At 31.2% G+C, this 12,443-nt stretch overlaps 1 protein-coding gene across 1 annotated transcript; it reads right to left on the bottom strand.

Annotated features, from left to right (window-relative positions):
* Positions 1-1,126: 1,126 nt before the first annotated feature.
* On the bottom strand, positions 1,127-1,998 carry LOC133792108 (uncharacterized). Its single transcript, XM_062230046.1, has 2 exons — positions 1,450-1,998; positions 1,127-1,366 (listed from the first exon to the last, which is right to left on the bottom strand). The coding sequence occupies exons 1-2, from the start codon at positions 1,944-1,946 to the stop codon at positions 1,228-1,230; spliced, it is 636 nt and encodes a 211-aa protein (XP_062086030.1). The 5' UTR covers positions 1,947-1,998; the 3' UTR covers positions 1,127-1,227.
* Positions 1,999-12,443: the final 10,445 nt, after the last annotated feature.

A 12,443-nucleotide genomic window follows, 5' to 3' on the forward strand; every position in this document is an offset into this window, starting at 1 on the left:
AATGGATGTTCGAGTTGCACTATATCTTGAGGGCATTGGATTTGAAAGATGGGTTCGTGCGTACTTTCCAGGGGACCGTTACAATGTAATGACAAGTAATTGGGCTGAAAGTTTCAACAGCAAAACTAAGGACGCAAGAGCCTTCCCGATCACTGCTTTTGTTGAATTCATCAGGTTTACTATTCAAACATGGTTTGCTACTCGAAAGGAAAACGCTGAAAAGTGTAGCACGACTCTATCACCAGTTATGGAGGGGGACTTGTCATGTCAATTTGAGAAATCTCGGTTCTTAAGCGTCGACAGAGCTGGACCTTATACATTTAATGTCCACCCCGGAGGAACAGTTCAGAGCGGTGGTATAGTTGATTTGGAGGCACGACAATGCAGTTGCGGCCTATTCCAAATCATGAAGATTCCTTGTCCACATGCATGTGCTGCTGCTCAAGAACGAAATATTAGCATGTACGCATTGTGCTCTCAATATTACACAAGAGAGAGTTGGAAGAGCACATATGAGGGGACAATTATGCCAGTTGGTGATGAGGATGATTGGGAATTGCCTGAAGACATTAAGAACATCCAAGTTGGAGTACCGATTGAGAAGAAACCTGTAGGCCGACCGAAGAAGCAAAAGGTCGGACGAATTAGGAAAAATCGATATCCTTCTAATGGAGACAAGGTTGTGATACAACGATGTTGTAGCAAGTGTGGTGGTAAAGGGCACAACAAAGCGTCTTGCAAGTACCGAGGTTAACTTGTTTTGTTTGTATTCTAGTTGACCTATTATGTTTTATTTCTGCTTGAACTAGTAATATTTGTTATGTGCTGGATTTTGCAGGTTTTTTTCTGTTTTTTTCTCCATTATGAAACTCTTAAATATGTAATAATCCAGTGTTGGTTCGATAGTGCACGATGCCGGTACGACAATGCACGATATTGTTTGTTGTAGGATTATTTAAATGTATCTTACAATATGGTACGACGTTGCTCGATGTAGTACGATAGTTAATGTACGACATTAGGGTACGATAATGTACGATATTGGTCCGATAATGGTACGATGGTATGGTTTCAGGACTGTTCGTGAAATTTGTGAGGCAAGTGAGGGTACGATAGAATACGATAGTGATCGATGATAGTACGATGCAAAGATTAAGCACATTAAAATGTAGTAATTACAAAAAGAGCAATCAAAAAAATTATACAATTCAAAAAAATTAAGACCGTTCAACATAAGTTTTGGTAGAATAAGTCTACACACCACCTTTGCCTAAAAAGTTTCATATTATTGTCAGTTACATTATCAAATGGTAGTTGTAGAAGCTTATGTTCAATATGCTCAATTACGTAACATCCGCAATCGCCACTGCATTAGAAAATAAACAATAATTTAATAAAGTTTTGTAATTAAGAAATAATAATTAATATGTGATATTTAATAAAGTTCACCTGGATTTTGTTTGCGGTACGAATTCACGTGGAATGAGTTTCCAATCGAAGGGTCTGACCTGACTCTCTGATGCTGTCAACTGAGGCGCGAGTATAACGTCATGGTTCTCAAATAAACCGAACTGTCGCAAGACCGAAGGGAAAATGGTACACCAGTCAACCATCAAGCTGATCAAATCGTTTTCGGAAATTGATCCAATACTGGAGTCAAAGATGTTGAGCATCCACCCATTCAGGTTTGCCTCTACAGCTACCCAATGCATTTGGTCTTTCAAGAAGAGGGCAAAATAAATGAACTCCTTGTTCTGCCAACTCGGTAAGAACTGGACTGCATCACCCCTAACCAGGTCCAATATACTGTCATCCCAACTAAATCTAGAGTAGTCAGAACCTGGAAAAGCGTCCCACCGACCCTTCAATGATTCGGGAAAAATTGTAGGCATAACAACACATTTCTGAGGGTACACGTTAGGATAAAATTCTAGACGCCTCCTCATGAGATGGAATGCTGCATCTAAATGCTACATTAAAGGAAAATTAAGTCAGTAACCACAATATCGTACCAAAATAAACAAACAAAAAACTATCAGACATGAATATAGTAACTATCGTACCCCAATCGTACCATTATCGTACCCCAATCGTACATGAATATAGTAACAATAAAACCTTCTATCGTACCAATATCGTGTTAATGTCGTACCATCATCGTACCTTTATGGCAAAAACTAGTATTATACACCATCGTACCCACTAGCGTCCCACTGTCGTACCATCATCGTACATTATCGTACTACCATCGTACCTAAATTGTCCCACTACAAATTCTAAAATTATGATGGTAATAGTAACTACTTAACAAATTATATCGTACCACTATCGTGCTAATGTCGTACCACCATCGTACCATTGACATATAAACAGTTTATAATTTGACACTTATAATTATCGTACTACATTCGTACCATATCGTACCCATATCGTACCACTATATATAGAAACATTTAAATAAATTTTCAACATTATTTAATTATGAAGTTATAGAAAACTTACAGAGTCAGAAAGCCATATCCTCGGAGTATGCAGTTTCAGGAACCAAGCAGCATCGTGTGTCCCTGAGAAGCATTCCCTCGGATATTTATTCCCAATGGTGCCAAGCAACCACTTGTGAAAGGTCATAAGTAATTTACCATCAACAACCCTCAATGGATCCACATTCACTGCTGTCTTCGATTTCTTATTCCTTTTCCTCATTGCAGTGTACTCATCGAACCACCTAGGCCTCTTTCTTTCTCTCCTCTTCTCCGGTGCTGGTGGAGCTATGTTTAAGAATTGTACTTCAGAATCTTCAGTATCTCCGATTACAGTAATTTGCATATCCTCTGGTGTGCAAAAAATGTGATCATCTACATCATCAGGTCTATAATCGTTAGGGAGAATGTCTTCATCTACAGGAGACTGAGGGCCTTCTTCAGTGGACTGAGGGTGTGGATCTGGAACTGGCCTACTAAGATCTTCCATCATTGTCATAAGCTTCTGCAATTGACCCAAGATCTCGGACTGACCTTTAATAAGGGCACTTTGTTGCCCTTCAACCTTTTCCAACCTGGCCAAAATCATAGAGTAGCCTGGTTGCTCAGCTTGGGAGGAGGTGCTGGCATGAGGTGTTGATGGGGGAACCTCAGGTGCCTCAGGTTGAGCTGGTGGAACCTCCTTAAAAATATTTGCTGCTTCTGCTTGCTCAGCTAACTTTTCAGCAAGCTTTTCAGCCTGGCTCTGTAAGGCTTCCTGTGTAGGCTGTCCATCGGGACCCACCTCTAGTTCCTCTAACCCCATGTCCACATACAATGGGGCTTCATTGTCTGTAAGGGTCCTCACATACTGTTCTTCAGCAGGTCGGGCACACAGGTAGGGGTATACTGTCAACTGCCACAAAAAACAATGCATATTTAGATTGGAAAGTAAAACAATATAAAAAATAAGTAATTGTCATCTCTGAAAAATGGTAAACTATCGTACCCCAATCGTACCCATATCGTACCCATATCATGCAATTATCGTACCCATATCGTACCCATAACATAACAATATCGTACCCGTAAGTGAGAATTGCTTGCTAACTATCGTACCATCATCGTACAACATCGTACCAATATCGTACCACTACTACTACATTAACAAAGAATACATATCGTACCCCCATCGGACCATCATCGTACCAAATCGTACCACTTAGTCAGTTTTCAAACAGTTGACAAAAAACCACAAAATAACCCCATAATCGTACTCAAATCGTACTCTATCGTATTCCTATCGTGCAGTACCCATAAAATTGCATATCTAGAAAAAAATATAGAACATTCAAAAGTAAAGTAAAAGCTCACCTTTTTGGCAAACAACTTAATAAGTTGCTCTTTGTGTATCTCTACTTTCTCCTTGCTCTGCCAGTTGATCATTCTTGGTATGCCTTGGCCCAATCTCACAGCATGATCCTGACCCAACTCAATGATGGACTCAAAAGCCCAATACTGCAATGCTGCAGCATACCCATAAATAGAGTACTTGGCCTCCTTTTGAGTCTTTCCTTTCTCAATCTTCTTCTGTAAATGCTTCTTCATTTCAACAAAGTCTTTTTGACAAGTTTGTAACAACTTCTGGTATGATATCTTCCCCCACGGGTACTGGAAAAAGAAGTCAACGTCGTCTACCATCTTCAGCATGTCAGTCCAAACCATCAACTTCTCCTCACGACCTTTCAAAACACCCTCAACTAATAAGCACAAACCCATCTTGTACACATCATCAACTATTTGAAAACTCTCAAAAGTTCTGCGCAGTTGCCCTATGCTCACTTGGGAATGACCATTGAAGTACTCAAGAATTAACCGATCCGAAGTGGTCTTCGCTTTAATCTCAGCTTCAGACGGTCCGGCCTCAAAATTTAAACCAGTAACTAAAGCGAACTCCAATTGGCTAAATCTACATCTTTTTTTCCCAATATAAAACTGGACTTCGTCAGTCTTCTCCCCTCTGAATTTGTGCAACAACAATTGATGGACTAAGGCACCAGAAAAATTTAATGGTTCCGCCATGAAGAACTGTTTGAAAGGGGATTCCTTCACCCTATCCAATAAACCACACTGTATAAATTTTGCTTTAATCTTTGGAAAGTACCAACTGCCGCGCCAAGTGATACGTCCCGTAAAATGTTCCTCTACTGGAACTATCAGTTGTGGAGGTCTTAAGTTCTGCATAAAACAAATAAATACCCAATTAAATAGAATAACAAAAAAAAACATCAAATTTTATATTCTGCAATATACTATCGAGCAACTATCGGAATCTATCGCACCATATCGGACACCAATGGAAAACTGGAACTATAACATTATCGTGCACAATCGTACCTCACATCGTACACCATCGTATTATAACATACACAACAATTTGTTCCCACTATCGGGCACACATCGTACCCAACATCGTACCCTATCGTACCTCCATCTTCAACCTCAAGTTATCAGAAAACACAACCTATCGTACCACCATCGAACCACTATCGTACCCCTATCGTACACTCATCTTCAACCTGAAGTTATGAGAAACACAAATACTATCGTACCCATATCGACCCACTATCGTACCTTATCGTACCTCTAAAAAAACCCAGAAATTTTTTTCAAAATTTTACGGTTTATCAGATGTCACACAGTCAAATTCAACAATACATACTATAACATTTTTTAATGGAGAAGAGATTAAAAAAAACACATACCCTAGACATTTTTGCGCAATGGGGTGTCGGTTTTTCTTCTCCGGTGACGGGTTGGAGCTTGGTTTTTCTTCGTCTCCGGTGGGGGTTGGGGCTTGGTTTTTCTTCGTCTCCAGTGGGGGTTGGGGCTTCGTTTTTCTACGTCTCCGGTGGGGGTTTTTCCGACCGTCGGGTGAGGGAGAGAGCAGCGTCGGGTGATGGTGGGTGAGGGAGAGAGAAGTGTCGGGTGTGAGTACTTATGTTGCTCGATGGTTTTGTGGGAGTGAAGAGTTGGGATTTGGGAGGGAACGGGAAATGGGCAGGGGAAAAGCCGAAAGGTACGGTTTTTATTAAGTTTTTTTATCACTATCGTGTACCATCGGGTAAAATCGTGTACCATCGTACTATTGGGCAAGCATCGGGCACTTATCGGGTACCATCGTGTACAATCGTACTAATAAGTCTGCATTAACTTAATAACAACTATCGGGCATGCATCGGACTCGTATCGATCCATTATCGTACTTAAAGGGTTTGTAGAATGAAATAAATATCGGGCAACCATCGGGTAGCCATCGAACCTTAATGACCATTGGGTAACCAAAACATATCGGGCAAGCATCGGGTGGCCATCGGACCTCATCACTAACCTTGAAACCCAACAACTATCGTCCCTGCATCGGGCCTATATCGGACACTATCGGGCATTTAGAAAAAAATTCAAAGAACCCAAAAAAACGCAGATTTTCACAGACCACGATTTTCACCCAAAAAACAGCAAAAAATACCAACAAACTACAGATCCAACATCTAAACAGCAATCTAAATCATAAAAACAACCAACAACAACAAGAATCAAAGAAAATTACTTACCCATGTGTATCTTTTTTGCAAGATTTTAGAGAGGAAAGGTATGGGATTTTGTTATGAGAGGGGTATTTTTGGTATTAAATGAAAGATAAGCATTTGTATCATAGGGTGGTTAACTTTGGTTCAAATTTTAATTATTAAGCTAATGTAAGCATGATTTATCAAATTTCCCATCTATAATCACTTATTTCTACAAACAAGTTAATGGGATGCATCCCACATCAACATCAACAGTTCTTCTTTCTAAATACAATACTGAGTAATAGTCATACTAGTGACACAAAATAACTATATTTAACAAATTATATATTATTTATATTTGTTATAGTATTGTCATTACTTTCTAACTGCAGAGATCCTGAGTTTTTCTTCCATAAAATTTTTATTTTTTGTCTAATTGATTAGTAATATCTTATTTTTAATAACTAATTAGTAACAACGTTGGTGGTGGAATTAAATATTTAAATCAAGTCATATCTTTAACTCATACAGAATCTCTCTTTAATCAAATAATAACAAATTTATAAAATATAACTATTTACAATTACAAGTAAGTTATGTTATTTTTTGTTTTTTACATGATTAATTTTTTTTCTTATTTTTACTCTCCCTTAAGTAAAAAAAAATTAGTGAAGTAGTTTAGTTAGAGTGGCAGAAATGTAATAAAAGTATAATATCATGACTAATGCTAAGTTTACTTGTAACAAAAATAAAGAAAGAATAAAGAAGAGAAGAGGCTACTTAGCACTCTTCATTATAGATTACAATCGCATTGGGGACATTATTTTGGAGTTGTTTATTGCATAATGTTGTATAAAAACCAGACATGTAGTATTTGAGAAAATGGCCACTAATTGCACAGCCACAGCGTGTAAAGAGAACCCAAGCATTGATTGGAAGTAGGGGTAGGTTACGCTTTCTTTTCTTTTCTTTTCCCACTTTTATTCGGATTTCGTCAAGAGTAACATCATGATTTACGACTCACGTGTACTGGGTTGTATAATTGTATTATATAAGCTAGTAGTAGTTGTGCCACCTAATCGTGTTGGATATCATAGTCTATGGACCCATGCAAAAAACTTGTATGATTTCAAAGTAGTATAATGCTTCTATAATCACTCTTATCTCTTGAGCTAACTGGGTAAATGAACTAAGTTAAAATAAAAACACTCTTAAGTTGTATGTTTTTTGTTTTTGTTCATTTGTTGGGAAGTTGTATGTTTTGAACAATGTCATTTGCCAAACATTTACATAGAAAAATGCAAAAAAGAGCATGAAATAGATTTTTCTTAGCATTTTTTTTAAATTATTTAAAAATATATTCACATTTCCAGAGAAAAAAACACTAAATACACTTATATTATTATTATTTGTTTTTGCATTCTCTTAAATCAATAAATAATATGTGAATTCTATAAATGATTTATACTACTTTTAAAATATGAAACAATTGAATTGAATAAAGAGTGCAATAGAGAGAAGCAGCAGTGCTCAGTGCTCGGTGCTCAATTGGGTGTCATTCTTTGTGCTGGTTCCATTAGTTAATCCATACATGTCAACTTTCAATAACCAAGTATTAAGGATTCAAAAAGTGGGTGCCTTTCTATTTTTATTTCTCTAAAATAGAATTTATTGATGCCAAAGTTTCGGGGGGATTGAAATAATAAATGTTGGTTGGACAAAAAACTTGGGCAGAATTTTTTAGGAGCTAGAGACTTTTTCAAGGCGGGGCACATTGGCCTTTTCAAGAAGGAAGGAGTTGGGGTAGTGCAACGTCTTACTCTTCCCTGTTGGACCACCTGGCAGCTAGTTACATCTTGAACAACTTTTCATAAAGACAAACGAAAATAAAAAATGAACTCTTTTTTTTAAGTTACTCTGAAATAGTTTTTATAATTTTTTTTCAAAATCAATTCGGCCTAAAATTTTGACTAATTTTTAAAAAAATTTCAGCTAGTTGTCTGGAATGTTAAGGCTATTTTACAAAAAAATATATCAAAATTAAGCTAGAGTATTCAAAAATAGGCTATTTTGCTAAATTACCCATTAAAAATTAATATTTTCTAGTCTACAATATAAAACTTAATACTAAGGATCATTGGTAGGAGAAGCTAAAAAAATTATCTAATTAATGGAATTATTAAGCATATAACTGTTTGTAGTTTTGTAAATTGTGTTTAGTTCTACATTAGAATAATTAGATAAATTCATCTTAATTGAAATATATTATTTAATTAAACACATGAATTTTATATATTATTTTTTTTAAAAAATAATTATATATAGAATCAACTCTATTATAATTAATAGGAATGTTTAAATTCCACTAAAAGTAACAATTTTTCAGGACTTAAAAAAAGAGAAACCTCATAGCAAATATATAAATATTGAAAATTATTATTCCCATCACCATATGATACAAGAAATAATACAACATAGTATAATTTGTCATTTTCATAGATATTGTCTAATGGCTAATAGTATTATACTTCTTCTCCCAAACTATGTCAATCCTAATCAAGGGGTTTATATTCTTGTTAGATTTTGCAATGAATTTATATGACTAGAGTAAATACCCTTTGCTCTATATTGTTTCTTAAGAATCTCTTTATGACATTTTCTTTTTTCTTTTTTCTTTTAAACTCTCTATCTTGTGTATATATATATACTAGAAAATGTAATCGCGCGCGCAGTCTTTTGTAATTATTAAAACATATATATTTTAAAATATTTTTTGGGAGACTGTGGGGTGGTGATTCATTTTGACCATACTCGTACAATATATTCTTTATATAGACACGTGAAGACATCTTGACCATAATTTTTTATTTCACGATGGTGTTCACTGTTATTGTATAACGAACCTCCTGTAGAATTTTTCGACAAATTTTAAAGTACTGAAAACAAAGTTCAAAAAGTTTGTTGTACATTTACTTTTATTTATTATTATTATACGCTTTGCGTAGTTCTTTTTATAAAAAGTCTAAATTATGTATAAGAAAATTTATATTTTGTGTAAGATTTATTTTGGCCAATTACCTGTTTGAAGTCTTTATTTTTAAAAATTAACTTTTAGATCTCGTGTTTTGTCAAAATAATAAAAATTAGAATTGATTGATTGATTATTTGAACACTGTATTTTTGCTCATTATCTGTTTTAACCCTATATTTTTTAAAATGAACCTTTGGACCATGTATTTATTTAAAATGTTCAAACTTCTTATGAAAATTAAATTATATATTTATATAATTTTTGTTTTCTGTAAGGGTTCACACTATTTTGAACCTTGTATTTTAGTCGATCACCCATTAGAACTTTTATTTTTACAAATTAACTTGTAGACCTCAAGTTTTGTCAAAATATTAAAATAGATTTAGATAAATCTATTATTTGAACATTATATTTTGGCCGATTACTCATTTTGATTGTTTATTTTTTAAAATTAACATGTGGATCATATATTTATTCAAAAGGTTAAAAATGATTTATAAAAAGTAAATTATATAAATATATATAATTTATGTTTTCTATAAGGGTTCACACCATTTTGAACCTTTTATTTTAGTTGTATACCAATTTTGACCATTAATTTTTTATTAAATTAACTTGTGGACCTTATGTTTTGTCAAAAATTAAAAAATAGGAATGTAAAAATAGATTATTTGAACCACGTATAATTTAGTTGATTACCCGTTTGAATATTTTATTGTTAAAAGTTAACATTTGGATCCTGCATTTTGTCAAAAAGTTAAAATATAAACAGATAGATTTTTTTTTTATTATTATTATATGTAGATATTTTTATCTATTATAATTTTTATTAAAATAAAAATGAGAAAAGACAAAATAGATAAAAAAAATTCCTTAATAAATTAATAACTATAAATTAAAAAAGTAATATAAAAAATGAGAAAAAAATATTGTTTACTTATATTTATAATTTAATTAAATAGTTGTTATAATGAAATATCTAATCAAATTTAAATTCAAAATATACATCGTTGAAATAAATCAAATTTAAATTAAATTATACATGTTGTTAATATATATTTTTGTAAAACTATTACATTTAAATTAAAAAAAAAAACATAAATAATTTAAATAAACATTTATTATTTTTGTTGTTGTGCATTATTTTATTTTTAGTAATATTATTTTTCATTCATAATGTGTTCCTTATTTCTAAAAAGAATTTTTCGTGTTTCACATCAACCTCCGCATCTTTTGTTGCTGCGGGAATGTTCACTAAAATTACAATCTATAAAATATTTATTTATTATAGTGAAAACAAATTACAAATCCAAATAATGTCATTAGTAATATCTTATTTTCACAAGTTTAGTAAAATATCAAATAAGAGAAAAATACAATTATAAATATTGATAATTGATGATAATAATTATAATATTTTGTAAAACTATTCACTTTTGAATAAAAAACATAATTATAATATAATCAGAAAAATAGATATATAGAGAATCGAAAACTATTACGTAATTTTTAATTAATTTTTTTGAGTATTTTTCAATGATTAAGTAGTTAGGATATTTAAGTAAATTAAATTAATATGTATATATATTAATATTTTTCATTATTAAGATATTTTAGAAAATAGAAAATGAATAAAAATTAGATTAAATGAGAAAATAGAAAGAGTGCTTTGAATAAATTTTAGAGTCTCACATAATCTCCTCGAAACTCTCATTTATATATAGATATAGATATAAAGATATAGATTTAGGGTTCTTTAAAATTCATATATACAGTGTAAATTGATATACTCAGAGTTTACTTTCTTTAGTGAAAATAATAATAATTAGAATTTTAAATAAAAATGACAGCATCAAGCGATTCAACACCCGATAATAAATTTTAATTCTCATTAATATTCAGATATTATATGTTCTTACCAATATCAAGGTAGTTCTCTTTTTAAGGAAGAAAACTGTCTGCAAAAGCAACATATTATTTTGTAACGGTATACTTTTATGGGTTAAAACTGAAAAAATTAATAAAATATTAAAGAAAATAAAAAATTAGATACTTTAGATTGTAAAATGTTAATTATAAAATGATATAATAATATAATAAAATCTAATTGTGATAACTGTTTAATTAATTTTTTTAGTATTTTTCAATAAATAAGTAGTTAAGATATTTAACTAAATAAATTTTTAATCAAATTAATATGTATATATATTGATATTTTCAATTGTTAAGATATTTTAGAAAATAGAAAATGAATAAAAAAATTAGATTAAATGAGAAAATAGAAAGAGTGGTTTGAAGAGATTTTAGGGTGCCACATAATATCCTTAAAGCTCTCATTTATATATATACTAGATAGATATTAGATACCAGCAACGTGCAATATGCACGTTTGCTTAGTTTTATTTATAGAATTTATTAATTATTTTTAATAAATTTATATTAATGTCATATAAATTTTGAAATAAATATCATATTTTAATTAAATAATTTATTTATTTTTGTTTAAGTTTATGTTTGTTCTAGTTTTTGAATTTGGGAGTAACAACAGGATATTATATATTATATGTTTAATGTAATATTAAATATTATATATGAATTTTAAATTTAAATTTCTTGTTAGTTTTTTTTAAAATAATTTGTTGCTAATTCATAGTAGATTATATTATATGTTTAATATTATATTATTCTAATAAGTGAGTTTAACTTTAATTAAATTTTATTTAAGTTATAAAACGTATGATTTTATTAGTTTTAAATAATTATTATTGTAAAATATCTCAAAAATATCATATTTTATTATATTTGTTTCATTATTTATTATTTTAAAATAATTATCATATAAAATATCTGAAAAAAGATATTATTTTAATTTATTTAATTATTTATTATATTTAAATAATTATCATAGTAAAATATCTCAAAAATATTCTATTTTAATTATTTATTTTATTTTATTTAAGTTTAAGTGTTTACAAACTACTGTTAAATATAAAAATATTCTGTTAAATATAAAAATATTCCGAAGTTAACATTAAAAAAATAAAAAACCGTTAAAAACAAGAATTTCTGTTATCTACACACTTATTATATAAAGAGATATAGATATATAGATATTTACTAGTATAACATACTTGTCCTTGACTTGACCATATACTTTATTAGCACGATAATAGGAATTTTAACCCAATTGTTTTGCTAGAAAAAGGGGAATAGTTGCTAGTTTAAGTCAAGGTTGGTTTTAACATTTAAGAGAGGTGGTTTCTTTAATATCTACATTTTTTTTTTGTTTCCTTAAAATTTGTGTGTGCTTATTTTGAAATTAAGTTTGTGTGTTTATTATTGGAATAGAGTTCATTGGAAAATAGCCGTTGAAAAAAGAAA

This window comes from Humulus lupulus, chromosome 1 (assembly GCF_963169125.1).
Source record: "Humulus lupulus chromosome 1, drHumLupu1.1, whole genome shotgun sequence".
Classification (NCBI taxonomy): domain Eukaryota; kingdom Viridiplantae; phylum Streptophyta; class Magnoliopsida; order Rosales; family Cannabaceae; genus Humulus; species Humulus lupulus.